General features: G+C 44.9%; 1 protein-coding gene across 1 annotated transcript in view; it reads left to right on the forward strand.

Annotated features, from left to right (window-relative positions):
- LOC147697921 (cullin-4A) overlaps nt 1-27851 on the forward strand; it is a 625511-nt gene that overhangs the window by 262874 nt on the left and 334786 nt on the right. Inside the window, exon 10 of the mRNA XM_086934608.1 lies at nt 4624-4742. Coding sequence (XP_086790734.1) covers nt 4624-4742 — 119 coding nt within the window. The remainder of the gene's footprint in view (nt 1-4623; nt 4743-27851) is intronic.

A 27851-nucleotide genomic window follows, 5' to 3' on the forward strand; every position in this document is an offset into this window, starting at 1 on the left:
CGCCCTAGTGGAGTGCGAAGAGGGTAGCAAGCCGGGTGTGGGAGACCTAGCAGTGTATGCTCGGGCAGTCTGGGTAGTATGATCCGGAACACCGCATCTAGCTCATCAAGAACCGTTGCCCAATACCGTTCCAGTTTAGGGCAGTGCCACAACAAGTGCAGAAGGGTGCCCGGCCTGCTGCATCCCCTCCAGCAAAGACTAGACTTAGCCTTATCCCAAGATGCAACGCGAGGCAGGGTGAAGTACCAGTAAGTCGCGAGCTTATACGCCGATTCCGAACCCGCGGTGTTGACTGTCATGTGGTGTGCGCGGTAGGATACTTGTTCCCACTCCTTCTGCGAAAGCGGCCGTCCCAACTCCACCTCCCATCGTACCTGTGCCTTTGTGCGGGCCGGTGCGCGTCTCGTAAGATCATGGCATAAATTTCAGAGATGAGACGCCGATCATTCTTTTTACGCATGAGCCATTGTTCAAATGCCGTGAGGGGGCGTGACATCAGAGCCATATTAGCCGGACTGAACACCCAATGAGTTACTTGCGCATAGGCGAAGCCATCTGATACATCAGTTAGGGAATGCTCAGCCCGAAACTCCACGAAGGGGACAAGTCCGTCTAAATCAAAAAGCATGCCCACCCTCTTGCAGTCCTTCTCCCGCCAGCGATGGAAGACCGGAGAAGCAAGGCCAGGAGGGAAGGCGGGATTGTCCACTATCGGTGTCATGGGCGAGGGAAAGGTAGTCCACCCTTTACGAGTTGCCTTCTGGTCCCAGGCTATAAGTGTTGGTGACGTCACTGGTGAGGAGTACAGTCTCCACGCCCTGTCCTTGCGAGGTAACCAGAGCTCCCGCCAAATGTTACAGCCTGCCACAGTCTGGTCCATGAAAAGCCAGTGCTTACTTGACTCCGATCTGTTCCATTCGACCACGAAGCGAAGACAAGCGACCTGAAAGTAGGCCACAAGATGAGGGGAAACCCAAGCCGCCCGCGGCTTTGGGGAGTGTGGTCGTCGCGAAGGGCGCACGGGGCCGCTTATTGTCCCAGAAGAATCTGTTCAATAAGCCCTGGAGTTTTTTCAATATCCCCCTCGGCGGCGCAAGAGGCAGCATTTGGAAAACGTACAATATCCTGGGCAAAAGAGTCATTTTGATGGCTGCAAGCCTGCCGAACCACGACAAGTTAAGGCGCGACCATGCAGCAATAGATTTGGTAGTCTGTTCCACAAGGTTAGTATAGTTCAGGGAGAGCGTCCGGGAAATGGTTGGTGCAAGGCGGATGCCCAGGTACGTGATGTCTGATGGCGCCCAGCGAAACTCAAAATCCCGCTGCTTTTGTAAAATTAAAAGAGCATGGGCATGTGGGTCCCCTAAGATCTCATCCTCTTCAACCTCTGTTTACATGTAGATGTCCTTCACGCTGAGTCGAGAGGTTGACAGGGTGGGGGTCAGCAGGGTCCTATTCAGACACAGAGCTCCTATCGTCTGGAATTCTTGGGCCTCAGATAAATGGTTCAGGAGAAATAGGAAAGTAGCGAGATTCTTGGATAGCATTGAAGAGATGCACCAGAGAAAAGAGCAATATATGGTTAATTATTTACTTTACAAATGACAGAGAACACTTCCTCAAAGAGATGCCTTGAGGAAGGCGGGGAGTTATTGGTGCTCCAGTTGTTTTTTTAAATTTGTTTTGAAGGGCAATCATTTCAGCTAGTGCAGTGTCACTGGGGCCAGGGTTGTGAGGACAGCCAGACCCCAATTTTGGCTGTCTTACTATAATATTTTCCTTGCCAACATGAGAGGCAAGGTCACCCTTGTGCACAAGGAGCAGGGCCCAATCAAGAGAATACTTTTTCCCTAATTTATTTTATAGATGGGGGAAGACAGCCTGTTTTAAGCCTAAGGCCTAGGTGTGATGGATGGCCCAGTGAAGCGGGCAGAGAAGACCGGCTTATTCTGCTTTGAGGGTTGGAGGTATCCTTAGTGCTGCAGGTGCTGTGACACTAGGGCCCAGGGGTGTGAAAGGCCAAATAAACCCCAGTTATGGCTGTTGTACTATGCTTCCTTGCTTTCACTAGGGTCCAGTACACATTTGTCAGTGTTGCTGTGGGCCTTGAACTAATGGCCCAACGTAGGTCAAAATTGAAGCAAGTGAGATATAGGAGTAGAGTCTCTGAGAGATGACAGAAAGGGGGTGGGGCAATTTGGAGGACCTTGTTTGTAGGACCATGTTTGTAGCAAAGGGCAGAGGAGACTACCTGTTTTGCAAGGCAGTAGTTATCGTTAGTGAAGCAGGAACAGTGGCACTAGGGCCCAGGACTGTGAAGGGTGCACTGCATCAGATTTATGACTGCCAACCTTTACAAATGTGGTACAGAATGCTCATTTTCCTTGCTAGCGTTAGGGCAGAGGGCATCCTTCCTGTAAAGAGGGGGCAACAATTGGAAGCTAATTTTTTTCTCAGAGACCGAGAGTCTGTTTAAAGATTAGAGTGATGCCCAGGCATGAAGAGAAGGAATGAAAGAGGCTGATAAGACAGCCTGCTTCTTAGGGGTGCAGCTACCATTAGTGCAGCAGGTGCAGTTGCATTGGGACCCCGGCTCACAACACCCCAATTATGGGGCCTAGTGTTTTCTGGTCAATTTCTGTTTTTGTATGATATATTTGCACTTTTATAGGTCTTACATTTAGTGTGGATTAAGAGCTACATAAAAATACCCATGCGCTCAGCCGTCCACTTCTGCTTCCCATATTTTTTTCATAAATCTTTGGACTAGGGCCCGACTACAAATCGTTTTGCTTACAGGGGCTTAGAGCAAAAAAGTTTCAAGATTTCTGTACTGCACCAAGACCTTTAATCAAAATTCTTTGTTTTTCCCTTCTGTGTTCTGCATGACAGCGTTCAGAGCTCAATAGGTAGCTGATCTACAAAAAGCATTTGCAGTGTAATAGATCTCACATTTGTTAACGTTAGAACTGTTGGCATTGAAAATTACAATGTTTGTACTTTTGATATTTTATGCTAATGCCAATAGCGCTATGCAAATATAATTACGCCACTGCAAATAAAAAGTAACATTGTCATTTTCAACGCCAACAGCGCTAACTTTAACAAATGCAATACCTATTGCATTACAAATGCTTGTTCTATTTTGAAGTGCTTCTTCATGGTCACCTCCTTGTCCTGCAAAAGCCATTGTTCTTGGTATACGCTACCGAAGCTCCTTCCACAAATGAACCACTCATGTGAGAGAAAACAAGAAGATGCTGGAGGCAGGTAATAAATGAAATAACCAAGCAATTCAGTATATCAAAATAAGTGAATAATGTAAAAAGTTCTCCCTAGCTGCTAATGAAAGCTACAGAGTAAGGACACATGCAGGAGGACTGTCCTTATGGGAGTTAACAGGGGAGGGAGGTACTAAGGAGGGATTACTAAGCCTTTGACAAATCAAAAGCCATCATTTACAAAGGACAGGAAGAGGAGCCAATTGTAAAGATGGGTGGAACATGGGCGGAGCTTAATGCCCATATCCTGAATACAGCATGTCTAAAAGAGACAACGCAATCGCTGCCTAGACGAGACCTAAAAAGCTGTATGTTTTTATCCCACATCAGAAAAACAATATTGTTTTTAGATTATGGCAAGTGAGAGAGAAAGAATAAAAATGCCAGCAAAGTGGTTCAAATTATTAAATGCTGCGATCAGTTGGTCATAAGTTTGAGTCCGGGCAAGGCCAACTCATTGTGCTAAACCTCTGAAATTGTTAATATGCGTACCATTCAATTGTGTTGAATAATGTATTTTCTTTAAGTTCTTAGCAGTATTGGATGCGTGGTGTGACATGCTATAGAAAAAATATTTATGGTAAGAAATTATGGAGGATATGTTCCATATTATGAAAAACACGTCTGCTTTAGATCTCCCTATTACCATCATTAACTTCAAAATTAAGAGGATCAAAATGAAATTCGTCGATGATTTGATAGAGTTTAAGGATCATCTAATGATAACCTTCGAATGATGCGCCGAACAATAGTATACAGTTGTGGATAATGCCTGAAAAGTGACACTCTTAACAGCCTTTTCACAACATATAATTTGTTTGTATATTCGCGCATTTGGGTATGTTTTGACTTGTTACAGAATTAAATCTTTGACTTTAGGTCTTCGTCTGCACTTCACACAACAAACGCCAAAGATACAGTGACAGTTTACACCCCTCGATCAATACATTAGGTTTCTAAACATCTGACATGGAACTTGTTCTGCTGCTATTATTTGCTCCAGGCAATCTGATTTTAGAATCTTTCCCAGGCATGCAACTGTGCTCTCGTTGACAACTGAATTTAGCATTGCGATTCCCAAAGCGTTTACTCTAATTCACAAAGTGTTTGTTTTGCATAAGTCATATTTCTGTAATACTTGACGTCAGGCTAACCATGGCTAATTCTTTGTGAATCGACCTCTATGTGTTTCATTCAGTCAAAACTAAAGCTTAATGCGAATAATTAAATTCTGATTTGATTACTGTATTTTTATAAAGACACACTGTAAGTTGTAAAAAATGTTACTCCTGTTTATTTATTGGTTGCTGTAAATGCTCAGTTGCTGTTCTTTTGATTTCAGGACTTGATAACTTGCTAAATGAAAACCGAATCTCCGATATTACGCTAATGTACCAACTGTTCAGTCGGGTCAAAGATGGACAGCTGATACTTTTGCAGCAGTGGAGTGAATACATAAAGGTTATTTTATGGGCTTCTTTTCTTCTATTTTTACTGCTATGTTGTTCACAATTGCTGCAGTGCATGCAAACAAAGTGAGAAATGGAAAAGCGTAGATATACATTTTATTGTGTTGCATCGTCGGTTGTTTGAAAACAGTTGTACAGAGAAATGAATTGAAGTTGGGTCACAAAAAGTGCAGCTTTTAACGCTGCCCAAAACCTACATTGGTTCACAAGACCCAATTGGAAGAAAATGTACATAAATATTTTCTTATTAAAAGGCCTAACGAAAGTCAGAAGTAGAACTGGTTTGAGGTAACATAATGCCTCCCATATCTCCTACCCAAATCAGTTTTGGATTGATGGACAAAAGCAAAGCAGAGACTTCTATAAAATTACTGAGCTGCATTGTCTATGGCTATTACAAAAACACAAGAGCGACCCATATGTCCATGTGAACGGGGTATTAGCTGAAAAGCTGGCACAATTGTTCACAAGGAACTCCTTTTTAGAACACATTGTTTTTCATTTTTGCAAGTTTTGATCAATTGCAAAGATCTAATCTTGAACCTAAATTTTTGAGTGTGGGTCTAGGTTAAGGCACAGTCTCTCCACCTTTAATTAATTAGTCACAATATACTGGATATTATCAAGAAGGTAGCCTGTAGAGTCTCTTGATTTCTACTCACTTCAGCCGAAGTGAGTAATCTATGTTCGAGGCATGTGGGCTGCTGAATTCATATCTGTGCATAGATCGCCGCCTAGTGTTGGGTCCGTATGATTGCACATTGTTGTCCTAGAAGAGTCTTCGAAGTATCACAAGATAGGTGGCTCCTCCTCTGGACTACAGTGCGCATGGGCATCCCCTCCATCCTCAGATTGTTTTTTTCCGCCATTGGGTTCGGATGTTACTATCTTAGCTCAAGTTAGGAAAACTTTCTACGAAGCCAAAAGGCTTTCAACAGCGTCTGTATTGTTTCGTTCGGTACCGATACCTTTGCTTCGAGAGGACATAGAGGAATCCAACGGTTTTTCTTCCACTTTCGACCCGATCTTCGATCTACGATGGAAAGAAGCCCATTTAAAAGGTGTCCACTTTGTAATGCAAAATACCCGCACATCGATGTCCACCCGGTGTGCAACAAGTGCCTGTCCCCGGGTCACAACGAAGCCAACTGTATGGCCTGTGCCCGTTTCAGGTCGAAGAAAACTCTTCGGATTCGACGCGCGGCTCGATTGGAGTCGCAGAGATCAGCGCCTGTTCCAGAAATCATCTTCGAGACCGAAGATGAAGAGGTCGTTGATCTGGAGGATCAAGAAGAACACTCTGATCCGGCTTCGGGCATGACTCCGAGTATGACGCCGAAGACGAAGAGGTATTAGAAGAAGACGAAAACGTCGTCGAGGAGGTAGGAGACGACGCAGAGGCCCTTGGGGCCGTAGAAGAATTCTCAGGCGAGGAGCTAGGCCCAACCGGTTATACGGGGGCCGACGATGAAGCGCTCACAAGGCCTTACCCGAGATCTACAGACTCGTTCAACAGCCCCGCATAAAGGCCCGGCTTCGAACATATATAAAGAGCCATCGGTTTCGAAACCACCATTGGTCGATACAAAGAGATCGAAACCAAAAGCATCACTGCCAAAACCGAAACCAAAAGTGAAGCTAACTCTGGTCGGCTCCAAGGCCTCAAACCCCTCAGAGCCGAAGAAACAGAAAAAGGCTGACGATACCGAGAAGCTCAAGAAGGTCATCGAGACAAAGGTTGGGGCACCGAAGGCCAAAGTCAAGGCTGTCGAACCGACGAAGCCGACACCGAAGGGAGTCGACACACACAAAAGGCCCGAACCAAAAGAAGGGTTCGATCCTCGGTCGAGGCCGGCAGACAAGAAAAATACTGGCTCCAAGGACCCTGTCGAGTCGACGCAACCGAGACCATTCATAGCCAAAGAGGTGTCGGAGTCACTCCAACGCATCAAAGATAAGGCTTCAGCAGTCGGGCCCGAAGAAGGCCCCAACACCAAAGCTGGTCGGAAACATTCAGCCCGCATCGACACCAATCAAATTCGGGTTTCCACCGACGGTGCGTCCGAAGATGTTCGAACCAAAGAAAGGTATTGGAGCCATCAAAAAAGTGTCGATGGAAGTGGAGGGTACAGAGGAGCCTGAAGAACACGAGTCGAGGCAGTTCATCGACTCAGAAACTGGTAGACTGTCCATATATAAAAGGAAGATCATACCAGAAATACCCATGGAGTCATATAGGATTCCCTTAAAAAAGAAGAGGGATTCAACAACATTGCCAGTTCTTGTGGAACCTCTCCAATCCTATGGTCAAGAACCTCAGACTTTTTCACCCACATACTCATATGTGGATGCAGGGGATGACGAAAATGAGGATGACACTTATCATGTGGACACTGATCCCGATGATCAAAACCAACCATGGGCAGACCCAGCTGACCCAAAAGATCCGCACACTGCCCCTGACACACAGGTATACAGTGTAAAAACATCTCCCACTGAGGACACTACTGCCTTTAACGCCCTTATTGAAAGAGCGGCAAGTAACCATGATGTGCAACTACATGCTGACCCTGTGGAGGAAGACTTTCTGGTCGACACCTTTTCCACTTCAGAAAGAACAGTCAAGACCCTGCCCATGCTAAAATGGGTCCTTAAGCATGCTGGTGTCATTTTTAAGGAAACCACCAGGGCCAGGGTATTAAACCCAAGAATTGAAAAGAAATATATACCGGCACCTGTGGACCCTACTTATATAAGAGGACAGTTGCCTTTGGACTCATTAGTTGTTTCTAATGCACGTAAGAGGGCAAACTCCCAGACTACAGGTGATGCTCCTCCTCCTGACAAGGAGTCGAAAGTACTGGAAACTTCAGGAAAAAGGGTGGCTGCGCAGGCAGCCAACATCTGGCGCATTGCCAACACTCAGGCACTCTTGCCAGATATGACAGGTCCCATTATGATACCCTTGAGACACTGTTGCAACACCTACCAGATCAGTACAAGGAGGGTGTAGAACTACTAATCCAAGAAGGAAAGCTTATAATCAATGCTTCCATCAAGTGCGCGCTAGACGCAGCTGACACTGCAGCCAGGGCCATTAACACTAGCGTCATGTTAAGGAGACATGCCTGGTTAAGAATCTCGGGATTCAAGCCAGAAATACAAACTTCTATCCTCAATCAGCCAGTTAACCCGGACTACTTATTTGGACCTGAGGTTGACACCACCCTTGAAAAAATTAAAAAAGACACCGAGACTGCAAAGTCTATGGGGGCTCTGCAGTCCCAGCAGTTTCGGGGTGGCTCCTTTCGTCGCTCCAATACTAGAGGACCTTCAATAGGCCAATCCACACAGCAGACACAGTACAATAAAGGAGGTACACAATCCACCTACAATAAAAGCAACAGGGGTGGATATCGTGGAAACAACATCAAGGGCAGAGGAAGAGGAAACAACAATTCCAGATCCTCTGCCAATAACAAACAGTGACGCCCTGTCACTGCCCCCCCCCCGACCACTTAACACCTGTCGGGGGGAGACTACAACAGTTCCTGCCGGTCTGGAAATCCATCACCACAGACAGGTGGGTGAGAGACATTGTCCAGTACGGGTATTGTCTGGAATTAACATCCACTCCACCCAACATACCACCAAGACACCGTCCTATGTCCGCAGAGCACTTACACTTATTGCAGCAGGAGGTCGTCAGCATGCTGCAAAAAGGGGCCATAGAGCTCGTGCTTGTAGAAGACCAAAGCTCAGGGGTGTACTCTCTGTATTTCTTAATACCCAAAAAGGACGGGTCTCTAAGACCCATACTGGACCTCAGGCCTCTAAACAGCTACATTCTGTCAGAGCATTTTCATATGCTCACTTTACAGCAGGTTCTACCGTTACTCAGTCAGGGAGACTTCCTTGCGACTCTAGATCTAAAAGATGCATATTTCCATATACCCATACACCCATCACACAGACAGTATCTCAGGTTCACTATTCAAAATCAACATTATCAGTTCAAAGTCCTCCCTTTCGGAGTAACGACGGCACCCAGGGTGTTCACAAAGTGCCTGGCGACAGTAGCAGCACACCTAAGGAGACAGCACATACATGTCTACCCTTATCTGGACGACTGGCTTATTCAAGCAAAGACGGCCCAGCAGTGTGCCAGCCACATGTCCCACACCATTCATCTTCTTCACAGTCTGGTATTCTCGCTGAATTATCCAAAGTCACATATTCAGCCCGCCCACGTGCGACAGTACCTGGGCGCGACAATAAACACTCTGGCAGCCAAAGCTCAGCCAAATTCAGCGAGGATAAACCGCATGCAATTGCTGATACAGAAGTTCAGACCCCAACACTCACTTCCAGCAAGAGTGTTCATGCAGTTGATAGGCATGATGGCCTCCTGCATCTTCATAGTCCCGCACGCGAGACTACATATGCGCCCGCTTCAAGAGTGCTTAGCACGTCAGTGGAATCAGGCTCAAGGACAATGGAAAGACCTAGTGTTGGTGAGAGGTCGGGCATACAACTCTCTGCATTGGTGGAACCCATGAAACCTTTGCAAGGGCCGACCGTTCCAAGAGCCTGTACCACAAATAATACTGACAACGAATGCATCTCTCCAAGGATGGGGAGCTCATGTACTCCATTACACGGTGCAGGGACTATGGACAGCACAGCAAAAGAGGATGCACATCAACCCTCTGGAATTGATGGCAATCTTCATGGCAATGAAGGCTTTCAAAGTACACTTGTGCAACAAAGTCGTGTTGATCCGGAAGGACAACATGACTGCCATGTACTACATACAAAAGCAGGGAGGAACACACTCTCCACAGTTGTCTCATCTGGCTCAGAGCATGTGGAAGTGGGCCATTCAAAGGAACATCTTCCTCATGGCGGAACACCTCCCAGGCAAGGACAATCCGATGGCTGACCTGCTCAGCAGGCACAGCCACCAGATGCCCGAATGGGAGATACACCCATCAGTACTCCAACCGTACTTCCAGCAGTGGGGTCATCCACAGATAGACCTGTTCGCCACAAGGGAAAACGCAAAAAAATGCCAAACCTTCGCCAGCAGGTTCCCACGTCCACAGTCGCAGGGCAATGCGATATGGATGAACTGGTCAGGCAAATTTGCGTACGCTTTTCCCCCAGCACCTCTAATACCGCTAGTGGCACGCAAACTGAGGCAACACTCGATGACACTCATCCTGGTTGCTCCAATGTGGGCACGCCAACCATGGTACACCACGTTTCTAGAACTATCCGTGGTACCGCATCAAAGGCTGCACCTCACACCCAGGCTTTTGACGCAGAGCCATGGCGACATTCAGCATCCAGATCCGCAACAGCTCAACCTGGCGATCTGGCTCCTGAAGTCTTAGAATTTGGCTACCTCAACTTGCCGCCAGAATGTATGAATATCATCAAGGAGGCAAGATGGCCCACAACCAGAGCATGCTATGTGGCTAAATGGAAAAGGTTTGTCATATATTGTAACAACAATGACATTAACCCACTGGATGCATCTATTCAAAACATTATCTGTTATTTGTTGCACTTATACAGATGTAATCTGGCGTACAGTTCCATTTGTATACATTTATCCGCAATAGCAGCTTATCTTCAAAACAGGCAGCACCTCTCACTTTTCAGAGTGCCTGCCATTAAGGCTTTTCTGGAAGGACTCAAAAGAGTGATCCCTCCCAGACACCCACCTTCACCAGTCTGGAACCTCAATGTGGTCCTCACTAGACTGATGGGACCACCTTTTGAACCTCTACACTCTTGTGAGATTCAGTTTCTAACCTGGAAAGTGGCTTTCCTAGTAGCCATTACCTCACTACGAAGAGTTGGTGAACTCCAGGCCCTAACCATTCAAGAGCCGTTCATACAAGTCCATGCAAATAGAGTTGTACTACGCACCAACCCTACATTCATGCCTAAGGTGATTTCGCAGTTCCACATGAACCAGACCATAGAACTGCCAGTTTTCTTTCCTAATCCAGAAAATGTCGCAGAGAGATCCCTACACACATTAGATGTCAAAAGGGCTCTTATGTACTATATAGACAGAACAAAGGATTTCAGAAAAACAAAACAGCTTTTGTTGCATTTTCTCCACAACACAAAGGCAACCCCATTTCCAAAGCAGGGATAGCCAGGTGGATCGTTAAGTGTATACAGATTTGCTATGCTAAGGCACACTAACCATTCCACCAAGAGCACACTCCACACGTAAATTAGGAGCGTCCATGGCTTTCCTGGGGAATATTCCTTTAGAAGAGATATGTAAGGCAGCCACATGGTCCACCACACATACATTTACGAAACACTACTGCGTAGATGTGCATTCTAAACAGCAGGCAGCTGTAGGACAGGCTGTTCTCAAAACTCTTTTTCAGACTGCTGCAGCTGGCACGGGCAGCCGCCGCTAACAGGAGGGACTGCTATGTAATCTATGCACAGATATGAATTCAGCAGCCCACATGCCTCGAACTGAATATGCTACTTACCAGTATGCATCTGTTCTTGGCATGTAGGGCTGCTGACATTCATATCGCCCACCCTCCTCCCCGGCGCCTGTAGCAGCTGTAGCATTCAGAATTACTATGTAGCATGGACATCACTCACTGTATTACACTCCATCTCTGCCACAATGGCGAAAAACAATCTGAGGATGGAGGGGATGCCCATGCACACTGTAGTCTAGAGGAGGAGCCACCTATCTCGTGATACTTCGAAGACTCTTCCAGGAAAACAATGTGCAATCATCCGGACCTAACACTAGGCGGCGATCTATGCACAGATATGAATGTCAGCAGCCCTACATGCCAAGAACAGATGCATACTGGTAAGTAGCATATTCGTTATTCATCATCTCCGAAGGATTGCTATCAAAACACATACTTGTTGAAATATATTTACAATGCATTTAGCCGTGCTAGAAAATTAGTGACAATGTTATCCCAGTGAAGTGACCATAACCAAAGAAAACATATTGACTGTGTTCATTACTTTAAAAAAGGGTTATTGGAAAGAAAGGATGTCTTGAAGAGAATATTCCAGATCTAGGACTAGAGTCTTTTCTAGTCCTTATCTGACTATCCTTAACGGTTGTCGACTACGTTTCGACCGAACTGAGGATATGGGGATCTCTTCAGGACTGGGAATTCCTGGGGACTGGGGGCACTCGAGCTGTTGTAGGAAGCGCGAGAGTTGGCTCAGACATGGACTATTTAATCACCATGTCTTTCAATGATTCAGCCAGCTCAGGATTCATTCATACCAAGCAGTTAATGCCAAACCCAGATCTTCACATGATGAGGGCCGAGTCTGGGGTGCTCGGGACCGAATTGTCTGTGGTAATATTTTAATGAGAGAGCCGATGGTGCTTTAGAAAAAGACTCACCATAGTCCGGTGATGTAAGGGCTCATGAATAGGCGTCATTTGGATAGAGACTCCGTTGGAAGGTTCTGATTGGAACATCAAGCCATTGGTAGTTTGCTTTCCCGCAACAACCCCCTGCTTTACTCTGCAGGTGGCTCCATGCGGAGGTTGGAAGGGGTGGCAGAGATGATAGCCTCTTCTGATCGATCAGACTGCATTTAACAGAATAAAGGAGGCCCCGACTCTCAGGCAGATTTGGTTCCTGAGAACAGTGGCTATTAACTAGAAATGCTGACCTCTCAAATGGTCTAAACCTAAAAAATTTATGGTGGATTCTGTCCGCAGAACTCTCTGGATGAGCTCTACAAGGAAAGAATGGAAAGTTAATGGTGTCCTGATTTTCCTGGACCCTTGCTATACACTGATAGTTGTTCCCACTCTATTGACACTGGAGAAACATAAACTCTGGAGTGTTTGGGAAAAAGCAAGTGGTTTGAACTATCAGTAAAGCCAATCTTGTCATGTATGTTCTTCATGGTCTGGTGGTTTTCCCTCTCCTACGCATTCTTTGGAGGAACCAAATCATAACCCCAAAGCTGACTTCTCTACATTGGATCTTCTTTGGATATTTTAAATGGGCATCTTTTTCAAATCTAGGTTTTTCTTACTTTCAAATCTTGTGAATGTAATAGGCAAATCTATGCAATCAATCCTTATAGTAAATTCCTCTGCAGATCTCAACCAGCTTCAGAAAACAAATCAGAGCAGCTTCCATGTGAATGAGTCTAATGGATGGTTCTTCCTGATAATCCATATGCTCTTAAAATTTCATTTTTCTATTCCGGGCTGAATAAGTGGTGTTGCCAATGAGTCCACTAAGCATGCTGGGGTTCCCGGGAATTCCCAAATTGGGGCCAAATGACAATAGTAGGAAATTCCAAGAAGTCTCCTAACTTGTATCCATACTTTACATGCTGTGATCAAAATCCTGAGTTGCACCTTTTTAAAATATTTGGGGTGCTCAAATTTGAATAGAAAACCAGATCTTTGCTCTACCAAGTCTTCCGTTAGGGCTCCAAAACAGGACGTCCCTAATTGAAAATTATCTGTTTATTTATTTATTTATTTACAAGCTTGTATAGCGCTGGAATCGATTCCAACAGGAATATCTCTGCGCTTTTGGGCCAGTCAACAATACCGAGAAGAACATTAATAGGGATTAGATCTCATTTTTAAATAAAACGGTTTTGAGAAGTTTTCTGAACTGAATGTGAGAGGGGCAGGTCCTGAGATGTAGGGGGAGTCGATTCCATAAATTGGGTCCAGCTACGGACAGTGCTCTGCCCCCGTGTCTGGTCTTTTTGACACGAGGAACCACCAGTTGGTGGCTTGTGCTGGATCTGAGTGGCCTGGACGGGATGTAGGGAATGAATTTCTGTCGCAGGTAGGTAGGGCCTTGTCCATTTATGTTTTTATGTATTATGCAGCAAATTTTAAATTTAACTCGCTGTCGTATGGAGAGCCAGTGGAGTTTTTGTAAAAGGGGTTTGGATGCTGTTCTTGGAGGGGCATTCAAGACTAGGCGCGCCGCTGTGTTCTGGACTACCTGAAGTTAGCAACCTGTTAGCAATGTTTTGAAGTGTTTTAATTGGAAGGCCCACAGTATGTCTGGAGATCTGGCAAGGTCACTCAACCATCAATTTTATTCCCCCGCTGCTTCTTCCAGGATATTCTGATGGCTTTGTTATTCCAAATAAAGCTAATTAGCTCACTCTGTACCTTCCTCATCCACATGGCCTCAAAATATGCGGGGAGTGCATTAAAAGGAAGGTGAATTTTGGGAGATGAGTCATTTTGATTAGGTTAGTTCTGCCAATGATCGACAGCAGGAGGTGAGACAAGAGTTTTAGGAGTTTACTGGTTTCTTTGGTGATTTTTGCCCAATTAATCTGTGCCATAATATCTATATCTTTCGTAATTTGTACACCTAGATACCTAATCTCGTTCTTCTCTAGCTTTTTTAGAGCTGTGTCTAAAGAAGTGTTCCATGCCATTATCTCGATTTCCCCTTCATTAACTAAATATCCCAACATTTTCCCAAAATCTGTTAATATGTCCATAATGATGGGATAAGCCCCTACAAGATCGGGTGTTAATATTCTTAGATCATCTGCATAAAGGGCCTCTTTCTTAGTCTATTCTTGATGTTGGAATAGTGAGATTTGCGCTTTCCTTCTAATTCTTCTGGCAAAGTGTTCAATATATAGGTTAAACATTACTGGTGAAAGGGGGCTGCTTGCCGGGTGCCTCTACCTATCTCCATCATAGGTGTAAGTGTACCATTAACCAAGATTCTTGGTTTTGGAGACCTATATATATTTTGAATTGTGCATAAAAAGTTATTGCCCGCCCCATTAAGCTTAAGAACTTCTTTAAGAAGGGGCAGCTCACCCTATCAAATGCCTTAGCGGCTTCCACCATCATTATGGTAAGGGATGTTGTTGGACAGTGGCTAAATCGATCGCACAGACCAGGATGTGAACCAGGTCGTGTAAATGTCTACTTGTCATAAACCCTTTTTGAGAGGTGTTAAAAGTTATGGGCTAGGTTCGGTCACTACAATGAATTAGCTACACCCAACACGGAAAGTTGAGGGCAAAGGGCAGAATAGAAATGCCCAATTTGGTCAAAGGGAGGGTTTCTCAGGGGGGAAGGGATAACAATAAAGACAATGATGTAAATATTTCACCTGGCGGGGAGCAGCGGGAAAAATCTAAAAAATGAGGTCCTCATGTGTGGCAAATATACTGAGATTAAAGAGTGCAAAGGAAGAGTGTCCCTCTCAAAATAACTAACTCCAACACCACCTATAGCCCGAGGATACTAAACTGGAACGTAAATGGGTTAAGTGTGCCAGTCAGATGAAGGAAAATGTTTCTATTTTTAAAACAATCAAAAAACAACATATTAATGTTGCAAGAGATGCATCTCCGGCAAGCAGAGTGGGAAGAAATTGTCAAAGCCAGAGCTGGATTAACCAGTATGCATGTACAAATCAAAACTGCAATGTAAAGGAGATAGCGATCTTAATAAAAAATACAGCGCATGCCAAAATCCTAGAGGTGATTGCAGACCCTAAGGGGAGATGGTTGATAGTCATTGCAAATATCCCTGCAAGATCTATTCCAATTATTGCTAGACAATGAAAATATTATTATATTGGCTGGCGATTTTAAAGCATCACTTGATCCTGTCCTAGATAAATCTTCTACACGACCTACGGTAAATACACCAAAAATGAGCAAGACTATACAAAATCTAATGAAGAGTATGGGGTTGATAGATCCCTGGAGGCGTAAGGCGGGTAGCAATAAGGGTAACACATTCCACAATAAAAAATATAGCCACTCTTCTCATGTAGATAATATTTTTATTGATATTAGGTTAGGCAACAAGATTGCACCAATCACACACCAATCTGAACATTTGTCAAATCATTTTGCGGTGAGCACTCATCTTAACTCTAGTTAGTGAAACACTGAATCTGCGATGGACGCTAGACCGATCTATTGTAGAGGATCAGAATATAATTGCGAGTCTGAAACAAGACACCCTAGAGTTTTTAGATATAAACAAAACTTACGCCAAGCCAGGTATAATCTGGGATTCGTATAAAGCTTTTTTGCGAGGGAAACTGATAAGCTATGTTACGCATAGAAGAAGGGAAGCTAACCATAGAATAACCGGTCAAGAGAGCGCAATAGCTGTTGGGCTCTCAGATCTGAATAATGCGATTGACAGTGAAGAGGTTACCAAGATTAAAAAACAGATAGACAAAGCTGAAAAAGTACAAAAGTGGAACGCTAGTCAACTTGCACAATATGAATACGGGGAGGGATTGTATGAAGTTGGAACGTGAATGTAAGAGGGGCTTTGAGCAGAAATATTATCAAAGAAATCGAAGTTGAAGAAGCAGGGGAAATGTCTCAAAAGGTCAAGATATCGAGAGAGCCTTCACTGCCTTTTTCCAAAACTTGTACAGGGAGGATTGTCCTGCGACAAAATCCCAGATTGAGAGTTGGCTAAGCTCAGACTGAGTTCCCAAACTTACATCAGACAGGGAGCAATATCTCAACAAAGAAACAACTCCTGACAAAGTTTTTAAAGCCATTAAGAACTCAAAAAGGGGGAAGGCCCCTGGCCCTAATGGTATCCCATCCGAGATCTATAAAGCATTAGCCGAGGAAATAGTTCCAGAATTGACCTCGTTATTTAATCATATCTCCATAGATAATACCATTCCTGACTCTTGAAATGACGCCACAATCACTTTAATCCTCAAACCAAATAAAAAAAAACAAAGCATGTGAATCATGTAGACCAATCTCATTACTCAACAATTACTACAAGCTTTTTACAAATATCCTGTCAAAAGACTCGGTGAAGTTATAGGAGGTAATTCTTTAATTTTGTTGTGAGTAATTTGCTAAGAGTTTGTTTTTTTAAAGATGTGCTCACACCATTCTGAATTTTGTAGCACCACAATGATTGTACTACCAACTGTTTGCAGGCACTCTGTAGGCTTTAGAAAACGGTCTACAAGTTTTCTTAACCAGCAAGGGACCAGAGTTTCCAAATTGTTGCAATTATCAGCAGATATTGAACTCTGTGCACAAGGCTATGAATCCTAACGTATGAATGTTCGATGTCTGCCTTGTATTTTCTAATTAAAAATAGACTCCCAAAATTGGCAAAGCATTGGCCGCCCTTTGCCGAAGATATGATGTTGGCTGCAATTCAGTTTTTGCCTTCTCCAACTGGCCTTCTACTACTTGCAGTTATGCTTCTGTAGCTTACAGGTGATATCATGAACAACCTCGCTTCTGTTTTCTCCAAAGTCCTTTCCACCGCTGATGCCTCCACCTTTCCTGTTTCCTAATGCTAGTCTAAAAAAAATGTGGCCTAACGACCAGAGCGACCAACAGGGGAACCAGGTTTGCGTCCCTGCGTTGGTGCAACATTGTGTGTTTTGGGACTAATCATTTAAAAATCCCATGCCTGAAAGAAAACAATTAATCTGATCTTGTGTAGTGTAATCTGGTGCTCTTGTTAAGCACTCTAATGCCTTTGGTCCAAGTTCGCCCTATATAAAACTGCAAAAGAAAAAATAGTTCTGTGTCACATCATCTCTCTTGGTGCCTTAGTAACTTACTCTACGTTGGACCTTTGTTCTCTTCTTCTTTTTTTTTTTGTTTCTCTCTCCCAGATTGCTTACCTGCAATCGCACTGCTCAGACATTAACTGCTTTGCTGTCACACTAGAGTGCAGTCTCTCTCTCTCAGCACAGCACAGCACAGGATTACACTTTCCCGCATTTTGGCATATCATAGCAATGAGCACTGTTTGCTCCAAAGCAGCACTCCTGCTCCACAGGCCTTGACTGCACCATGCCTGCCATCTTGTCCTCCTCCCCCTCTACCCCCCGAAATTCAGATAGGAGCATCTTCTTTCATCTCATACATACTTTGTTTATCTTAGTCAGTCATTGTCTGAGCTAATAAAATATCTTTCAGTACCATTTTTAATGAGCCCTCATGTAAAATCTGGTAGTAATAGCTGAGAAACCGAGATTTGTAAATTAGGTCTTTTTTTTTTGTAAACCGAATTCCAGGCGTTTTTCTGTGCTCAACGGATATATTGCGGTAGCTCGAATACTCGTCTGTAGGCAATGCATTACATCTTGTCCAATAATGCGGCCATTTTCCATGGGAAAGTTGGATGACTATATGAAATAGTTGCTGATAGTTTTGCTGTTATTACTCTTATAACAGCTTTGGTAAATGTACTATATAGCCTATATAGCTTTGTGTTTAGATGACGTCGACAAATATCTTTCACGTCATATTTTCCTCCCAGTAATCTCAGGTGAAAATATGGTTTAGTTGTTTCAGTTAGCAATATTCCCAAGTAGTTGTCATTGTTGATGTAATTGAGTTTCCCCACTTTCTTGGCTTTCCCCTTCAATTCCCCGAATATCATCCCGTCCTCCACACCAATCTTCTCAGAGCACCCCTCCTCCACACCAATCTTCTCAGAACACCCTTCCTCCCCCAACGGCACCCCACACAACATGACTCTCTCTCCGCCTATCTCCCCCCCCCCCCTCACTTAGCACTCCCGTCCCGTCCTCCGCACCAATCCTCTCAGAACACCCCTCCTTTCCCAACTGCACCCCACACATGACTCTCTCTCCGTCTATCCCCCCCCCACTTTGAGCACTCCTGTCACGCCTAGCCTTCACCCCTCCTTCAACCTCTCACCCCCCACTCTCACTCCCCACTATCCCACCTCCTCCCCCACAACCGCCAGCCTCCACACCGCCCTCATCTACCCTTCCCCCCCTAGCACTGATGCCCTTCCCAATAACGCCAACACCATCCCTAACACCTATCCTCTCTCTAACACTCCCAACCCCTTCACCAGCTCCACCTCCTCACCCCGATTCCCCCCGTCTCCAGCAACCTATTCGCCGATTCTCCGCCTGTACCCCTCCCCAACTCCGCGCCCAACACCTCGCTGGACATGATTATGTCCACCCTCCTCCAATTGAAAGAAGAACTACACTCCATCAAAGAGTTGCTCATCGCACACCCCAGACACCCCCCTCCCACCACCACCTTTACACCTAATAACACTTCCCCCGCGCCTCCTACTCGCCTTACCACACAACACTCCCCACGCCGGACCTCTATCCCCTCTCGCAATACCAACAATCACAATACCAATCGCATTCGCATTACCACCAATCGGAATACTCCCTCTACACCTAACACTACCTCCTCACCTCCTACCCGCCTCATCACACAACTCCCCCCACACTGGACCTCTATCCCCTCTCGCAATACCACCAATCGCCCCAGACGCACTACCAATACGATCTCAAACCATGACACACTCGCCCTTCTCCACTCCTACGTCTCGGCTCCCCAAAATCGCCTAGCCACCAACCACCTGTCCATCCCAACGATTATCTCTAACCCTCTCAGGCACCGAAAGGAAAACTACAGAGGCGCCGTCCCCAACAACCTCACTAATGTGCCCATCACTATAGAACCTTCCTCCACCCTCTGCGCCCCTAGCCTCAAATGCATACTTCTCAATTGCAGATCGGCCCAAAGACATTCCGCGGAGGTCGCCGACCTCATCATGTCTCATGAACCGGATCTAGCCATTCTGACTGAAACATGGTTGTCTGATTCTTCTACTCCTATCTTGGATATCCTAGTCCCCCCCCAACTACTGTATCACTAGACTTGACAGGACCAAAAAGTCAGGCGGTGGAATTGACAGGACCAAAAAGGGAGGCGGTGGAATTGCCTGTATTTACAGAAGCAACCTCTCAGTTTCTAAAGCGCCCGCCCCTTCTCTTGCTTCCTGTGAATACCTCTGCCTTGATGTCATCAGCGAAAGCAAACCGGTTTGCTCACTACACATCATATACCACCCACCTGGGGACAAGCTCTCCTTCTGCCAACAACTCATGGACACAATTTCAACCAACTCAGGACGGCAAAACACCCAAATTTTCCTTGGCGACTACAATCTCCATTGGAATGACAGCAGTGACACAGTGGTAAATAGCCTCAAAAGCTTCCTCAACGCCCTTGATCTCACCCAAATATGCAATAGCCCGACCCATGAGAAAGGTTCTATTCTAGACCTTATCATCTCCAAAGAGGACGCTATTCAACTTGAGTCAATCCAACCTTGTGACTGGTCAGATCATCATATTGTCTCCTTCCTTATCAATGAAAAAATTAAATTTAACACAGTACAACTCTCTAAGCCCAAAGTCTGGAAAAGGGACATGAAGAAACTCAACCCAAACTCATTACCGCCTAACAGCTGCAATCTCCTACTTCCCCCGTCCGGCGCTACGGACGTTCAACTCCTGACTGACCACTATCTAAATGCTATGTCCACAATAATCAATGAGGCTGCACCCATGCAACTGAAAAGAGTCTCGTCCAAGATCTCCAACCCTTGGTATGACGGGAGCCTCAATGAGGATAGACGGGCCATGCGAATGGCAGAGCGCACTTGGAGGTCAGCCCCCTCTGCACTGCACCTAAAAAACCTGAAGAAACAGAGAAACGCCTACTTCAGGAAAATAAAACGCTCAAAAAGTGATTTCTTCAGCCTCCAGCTCGCCCAAGCAAAAAACCGCCCAAGGAAATTGTTTGAGTTAATCAGAACACAATCCAAAGAACAACCCCAGACACTGAACACCATGGGCGCTACACCTTCCGGTGAAGACTTCGCTGCTTTCTTTAACCAAAAAACCGACAACATAAGAAGCGATCTCCTCAATGACGCAATCCTTTACTCCAACCCCCAACACACAGCAGCGCCTGAACCAAAGAACAAGGCTACATGGTCAGCCTTTGGCACCTACTCCGAAGAAGAAATTGGCAGATTGCTCAGCACCCTGAAACCATCCAATCACCTCACTGACCCCCTTCCTGCAAACGCTGTAAAAGACTTTACCCCTTTGCTTCTCCCACTCTGGACTAAAATTATCAATAGCTCTCTTCAACAAGGATCCATCCCTGACGCCCTCAAAGTCGGACAAGTCACACCTCTACTAAAAAAACCAACAGCAGACCCCACTGATCTAAACAATTACCGCCCGATTACAAATATTCCCACCCTCGCTAAACTGTTGGAAAAATGCGTACAGCTACAACTGACTAAACACATAGACAAGTTTGATCTCCTCGACGCTCATCAATCAGGCTTCCGTGCAGGGCACAGTACCGAAACTGCCATGACTCACATAGTGGACGACGCCCTCCAAATACTAGACCAAAACGATACCTGCCTCCTCATCCTTCTGGATCTCTCCTCAGCATTCGACACAGTTAAACATGAGAACTTACTCGATCTGTTAAACACAAGAATGGGCATATCAGGGACTGTTCTCAAGTGGTTCACCTCCTTTCTACACAACCGGTCACAAAGATTCAAAAGCAACAACGCGATGTCCTCTCCGGTACCTGTATCGCTAGGCGTCCCTCAAGGATCCTCCCTCTCCCCAACACTGTTCAACCTAGTTATGGAACCTCTCACTACTTTGCTACAGACATCCAATGTTCATTTTCATATGTATGCCGACGACACCCAACTTTATCTCAAAATACAATCCCCAGAGGACATCATGGTTCTGAACACCACGATCAGAAACACCCAATCCTGGCTTGCCGAGAATCACCTCAAACTCAATGCCCTGAAAACTGAGTTTCTCCTGATCTCACCTCCCGCAAAAATCTCTACGGCTCAAACATGGCTTAAGCACTTAACGGCTCTAAATGTACAACCTACCGTCGTAGACTCAGCAAAATCTTTAGGCATAACACTTGACGCCAATCTCAACATGCAGCAGCACATCAGCAAGGCAACCAAAGGAGCGAACTTTCAAATCAACACCTTGAGAAAACTTAAACCCTTCCTCCCAGCCAAAGACTTCCAAACTGCAGTGCAATCTATAGTCATCTCGCACATAGAGTACGGAAGCACCGCCCTCTGCGGGCTCCCCCTAACTACAACGGCTCCCCTAAGAGCGTCCCTTAACGCTGCAGCGAGACTCATCACTGGCTCAAAAAAGCACTCGCATATTTCCCCTGACTTTAAATCCTTGAATTGGCTACCTTTTGAAGCCAGAATACATCTGAAAATCGCCTGCATGACTCACAAGGCTGTACACATGAACTCACCTGCCTACCTCACTCAAAAGCTGACAATCTCGGGTGGCTCTAGAATTACTAGAAGCACAGGCAATCTTCTGCTGAAACCTCGAAGATTCCGGAAGGAAAAAACCTATAAACGCTCCTTTTCAGGAATGGCACCCAGGATCTGGAACTCACTCCCTCCTGAAACCAGGCTCATCTCCTCCAACAAACTGTTTAAGAAAGAAGTAAAAGCGATCCTCATGGCTAAATACACATGATCTATTACTCGGTATTTTCTCATGAATCTGCTCCGTAATTACCTGCCTTGGACCCCTCGGTCTACTTGTACTACTTGTATTATGACTTATTTGATTGTATACGTTCCCTCTCTGTATATTGTTATGTTGTTGATGTACCTGTCTGACTTTGCACACCGTACCTACACCGCCTCAACTATCCCTACTTTTGTACTACTTAGGCACCTGTGTGACTATACATCCTGCACTCACCTACCTCAACTATGCACACCTTTATGTTATCTCCTAAAACACATTAAGCACGCTTAAACAAGTATATGCTCACTTTTGTACTTTTATATTATTGGCGCAACTGTTTGACTATGCACCTTGTACAGACATTGCCTCACCTGCGACCTACCTCCGGTTTGTTTTTTGACTTACCTATGTAACTATGCACCTTGTACCTATCTACCTCAACTATGTAACTATGCACATGTACCTTGACTATCACCCCCGTGCCATTGTAAAGCGCTCTGATATCTGCAAAGATCTTGTTCGCGCTATATAAAACTTTCAAAATAAATAAATAAAATCATTACTTTTGTTTTTGTGGTGTTTGCCCCCAACCTATTGCTTAAAATAAGTTGTCCTTTATGGGTTGTAAAGAAAAGTTTTTAGTAGGCTGTGCCAAATGGTATTTCCACATTGTTTTAAGTTGGTTTCTTCGGTTGGAGCCAGCTGAGCACCAAGAGAGCTGCATTTCTTTGGAGCTCTAAATTAGCTTCTTTTCAGAAGCTCTGCACAGTCTGTGTCGGTCTCCTGTTTTTAAGTGAATGGCTGTGAAAACAGTAGCCCTACTGATGATAGCTCCTGGTTAACAGTGTCTGACTGGGGCCCTAAAATAATTAGAGACGGTTCTCCTCTCAAAATTAGGAGCAAGCCAACATGGCAGCCTTCTGTTTCTGACTGTCTGTGTTGCAGGCAATGTCGATACAATGCAGAACAAGTCTCACTCACCTCTTTGAAAGTACCAGCTTTTCAGATTTGCCGACTACCAGGCAGAGTGTGGCAGCAGGAAGCGTTATGGTGTAACCTACTATAGCTGGATTGTGGGTTCTTCCCCTTGACGTGTAGTCAGTAGCTTTTTTTGCAGCATATTAACAGAAGGGGAATTTACTACAGGTTTATCTCTGATCCCTTTCTCGCTCACAGGAGCACGTACTTATCTTCCTGCTATGTGTGAGGTGTTGCCAGAGGACATATGATAGTGCTCAAGAATCTCAAACAAAAGAGATGTACTTTTGATACTAAAGGAGGGTCAGGAGTGTCTTCGGACCCTGCCTGGTCAGTCTTCTGCACCTGATAGTCCGGCCCAGTGGAACGAGAATGGGCTTCAGAAAACAAGTTTTAAGTTGGTTCTCCTCCTTTCTGAAACATGGCCAACGAATTGTGAAGATTGGTACCCATTCCTCGAATCCATCATTTGTGGCTTGTGGAGTTCCCCAACGATCCATTCTCTTACCTACACTAGTCATCTTATCCTCAGAAATCTCGAGGGTATATTTATCAGTTTAGCAGGCACTGGAGACAGAAAGGAGCACTGTGTCAATGACACTTAACTATAGATGAAGTTCTAAATCTATAAGGTTTCCTAAAACAGCTTCAGATCTGGATGTCAGACTACTTGCTAATAGTGAACCCACAAAAAGCTGAATTCATAATCTCTACTAGATCAAAATGTACATAGAACCACAAACTACTTGAATAATTGAAGGTTTTGCCCCCTCTTCATCACCGGAAGCAAGATTACTGGGATTCTGATTGGACGTTCAGTATCTGCCCCTATGTCTGACACAAGCTGTCCTCCTGCTGTGCTTGTGTCCCTTGGTGAAATAGGATCAAAGTGTGTATCAAGGTGAGACATACATGCGTGCAATGATGATGGCTGTGCAGCAGGATGGAGGCTCAATGTGTAAATTAAAGATATTTGCTGAAACCTGATTTCCACACATTATCGTTTGTGCACTATATAGTTTTTTCAGTACAAGCTGTATGTCATTCTGAATTTTGTTGTAATTTCTATAAAACAAGTGCTGCCTGCAAATGCCAGTATGCTACTCCAGTGTGCATTAATAATATATTAGTGACAGTATGCTCCAAAATGCACCCCTGCTACATACCACACCTTTGTCTTTCTCCTGCTGAATTGGAGCGGCTCATTTGCTGGATTTGTTGTGTGTGACACTTGGATTTTTCACAATCGCCATGACTTTAGTGATGTAGCATTGATGGCAGCAATACCAGTCTGAAAATTGTATCAGCACAACTGATCCCTTGCTTCGATTTTTAGGTCTCGCCTGTCGATGCGCATGCGCATCGAGCTTGCGAGACTATGGGGGCTTAAACACTCTTTAACCAACTTGCAAGGAATCGTGGCGATTCCTTGCAGTGCCCGTGAAATTTAAGCTCAATGCGCATGCGCATTGAGCTTAAAAGCGCGTGCACATGCCCCCAGCCGCCTGCCTTGCCCACTCTCTCTCACAGCCTCCCCCAGCTCCGCCCCCTCACTTCTTGATTGCACGGCCGCTAGGCCGTGCCTCCCCTACTCTCCCCCCTCCTCCTCCTACTCTCCTCCCCCCTCCTCCTCCTACTCTCCTCCCCTGCCTGCCGTGTCGCACCTCTCCCTGCTCCGCCCCCTCCCCTGCCCGCCATGTCGCAGAACACAGAAGCTTGTTCTGCAATCTCGCTGTTTTCACTTTTCGGGATATGCAGTTTTTATTCATTGCTGAGTTGTAGCAAGTCTGCGATTTCATGCGCTTAATCATTGAAATATTCCTTCTCTTTTTGTTGCTTCTAACCTGACACAGAGTTTCCTCTTATATAAGATTTACTTTGCATTAATTAGAGACCCTGCCTGTATGTATTTCCATAATGCGGTTACCTAACTTTTCATTATCCTTTAATTCGTGATTAGTGTTTTGTTCTCCGTGATAATCCAGCAAGGTTGTAGGCTGTGCTTAACAGATTGCACGGCCGCTAGGCCGTGCCTCCCCTACTCTCCTCCCCCCTCCTCCTCCTACTCTCCTCCCCCCTCCTCCTCCTACTCTCCTCCCCTGCCTGCCGTGTCGCACCTCTCCCCGCTCCGCCCCCTCCCCTGCCCGCCGGTTCGCAGAACACAGAAGCTTGTTCTGCAATCTCGCTGTTTTCACTTTTCGGGATATGCAGTTTTTATTCATTGCTGAGTTGTAGCAAGTCTGCGATTTCATGCGCTTAATCATTGAAATATTCCTTCTCTTTTTGTTGCTTCTAACCTGACACAGAGTTTCCTCTTATATAAGATTTACTTTGCATTAATTAGAGACCCTGCCTGTATGTATTTCCATAATGCGGTTATCTAACTTTTCATTATCCTTTAATTCGTGATTAGTGTTTTGTTCTCCGTGATAATCCAGCAAGGTTGTAGGCTGTGCTTAACAGACTGTGACATTTTTTGTGTGTTGTCATTGTTTAGTTTTCTCATTACGCTATATAAAGTTGCTAAGCTTGTTTACGTCTGTGCTACGTATATTTCCAACCAACACTAGTTTATTGACATCGGCATCTCATACTGTCTCCTGTTATGTTCAACCTCTACATGGAGATGCTTAGTGCTCCATTCACAGCTAACCCCATCAAGATTCACTAATATGTTGACGATTCACTCCACTTGAAAGCCACCTCGGCTCCAGACATCCAACACCACAAACACTGCTTGCACATCATCTATAATTAGATGCCTAGACTCTACCTGCAGCTTAGCCCAACCAAAACGGAATTCCTGTTCTTGGCCAAGAATACTTCTCCTCATTCGCCTTTCTGTTCTACTCCTCAACACCTTATTTCACCTTCAAAGTAGCAGTAGTAATTCCTTCACAGAAAAAATTAGGTGAGGACTCTTCGCTCTTGAAAATTGTCAATCTGTTTCCCTGTTGGCTTTCCAGACTAAACTGTTAGAAACTCATGTGGCACAGACTCTTTGTATACATTTTGAAGAATGTAATTCCTAAATAGGTGTCAAGTGGGTTTTCGCCTGCCCATTCCAATGAGTCAGTAATACTGTTAGTAGTGGATGACATGCAAAGAAATTTTTATGAAGGTCTGACCTTTGCTCTGGTCTTGTTGGACCTTTCTGCACCATTCAACACGGTTAACCACAACTTGCTGGTGGCCTGGGTGGAGGATGCTGGGCTTCGCTGCTCAGCTCTTGGTTGGATTAAATACTTTTTTTGGAGAACAATACTCAATCGGTTAGGCTGGGACCCTTTGGGGCCACAGCAGCCCAATTGCATTGTGGGGTCCCTCGGAGCTTGTCTCATTCATTGCACCTTTTCCATTAGACCTCTAATTCAGCACTAGGTGACTTGAATTGTAAAATATATAATTATGTTGATGGCACTCGGTTGCTTTTTTAGACTAGATGGTTCCCTTGCTTCTCAAGACGACTTTCAATCCATTATAGAGTTCATTTGGGATAGGATAGGATGAGCAGTGACCTTTCAAAACTTAATCCAGAAAAAAGTTAAATTGCCACCCTAAATAACAAATCGGACCTTTGAACCCCCTCCGCCTGGCCTTACGAGATGTGGCAACCCCTCCACCCCTAAAGCTTCAGAAAGGAGTTTGGGCATCATTATAGACAGTGAACTTTCCCTAAAACCTCAGACTGGCCCAGTGATTTTGACTTGCTTCCTGACTCTCCGGAAAATAAGATCTCTAGGTTTTAATTTGTGATGTCCTAATCCTGTGGGTTATGGCACTAATAACCTCCTGGCTTGACTATGCCAATTCTTTATACAATGACCTTCCTGTAAATCAATTACGTAGATTGCTCAGAACCAGACGGCCAGACTAATTTTCAAACAAACTAGGAATTGCCCAATTTGTTTTTGTCCTTTAAATTGTTATTGTCGCCATGGTTAGTTATACTTACTACTCTTTTCTAGTACACCACTTCCATAAATTACACTGTTTTGAGAATAAATGTACACTTATCACATGTGTATTGTCACTTATGCCTGGAGAAAAGAGTGGCCGTGATCTATTAGCGCTTTTTTTAGGCCTCATTTATCCTGTGGACTCTGAATGACCTCTTATTGCAAACAGAGCTGACTGACCGAGTAGACTGGTCCATATACAGAAATAATGAAGCCAGCATAAATATTCAAATCTAGGACTCGTGCCTCATTGTCTCTCCCCTGTCACCCGATGACCGCATTTCCACACATCATCCGGCTAATAATAGTCCTGCTGTTACTTTTACGTCCTAGCTGCAGCTAACAGTCTAAGTATAGAGGTTGATCTACCAAGTTCCATTAAAAAAGTTAAAAGGAAAATATAGACTGTCAAATTTTCGACTACTCCTAAATCTTTTCCCACACAAATTTTGACCAATTTAGAATTTCCAAATCTATCCAAACCCGCATCCTATGTAATGCAGGACTTGTTTAAATTGCTATTTTAATTGCTGACCTGGCAAGTGCCAGTTAATTGCCTCAAATACATATCCGGCAAATTCCCACTGAACACCACCACATCCACCATCAACACCACATCCACCACCACATCCACCGCATCCACCACCACCCACCACCGCATCCGCCACAACCACATCCACCGCATCCACCATCACCACCACATCCACCACCACATCCACCATCACCTCCACATCCACCATGACATCCACCGCCACATTC

This window comes from Lissotriton vulgaris, chromosome 8 (assembly GCF_964263255.1).
Source record: "Lissotriton vulgaris chromosome 8, aLisVul1.2, whole genome shotgun sequence".
NCBI classification, from domain to species: Eukaryota; Metazoa; Chordata; class Amphibia; order Caudata; family Salamandridae; genus Lissotriton; species Lissotriton vulgaris.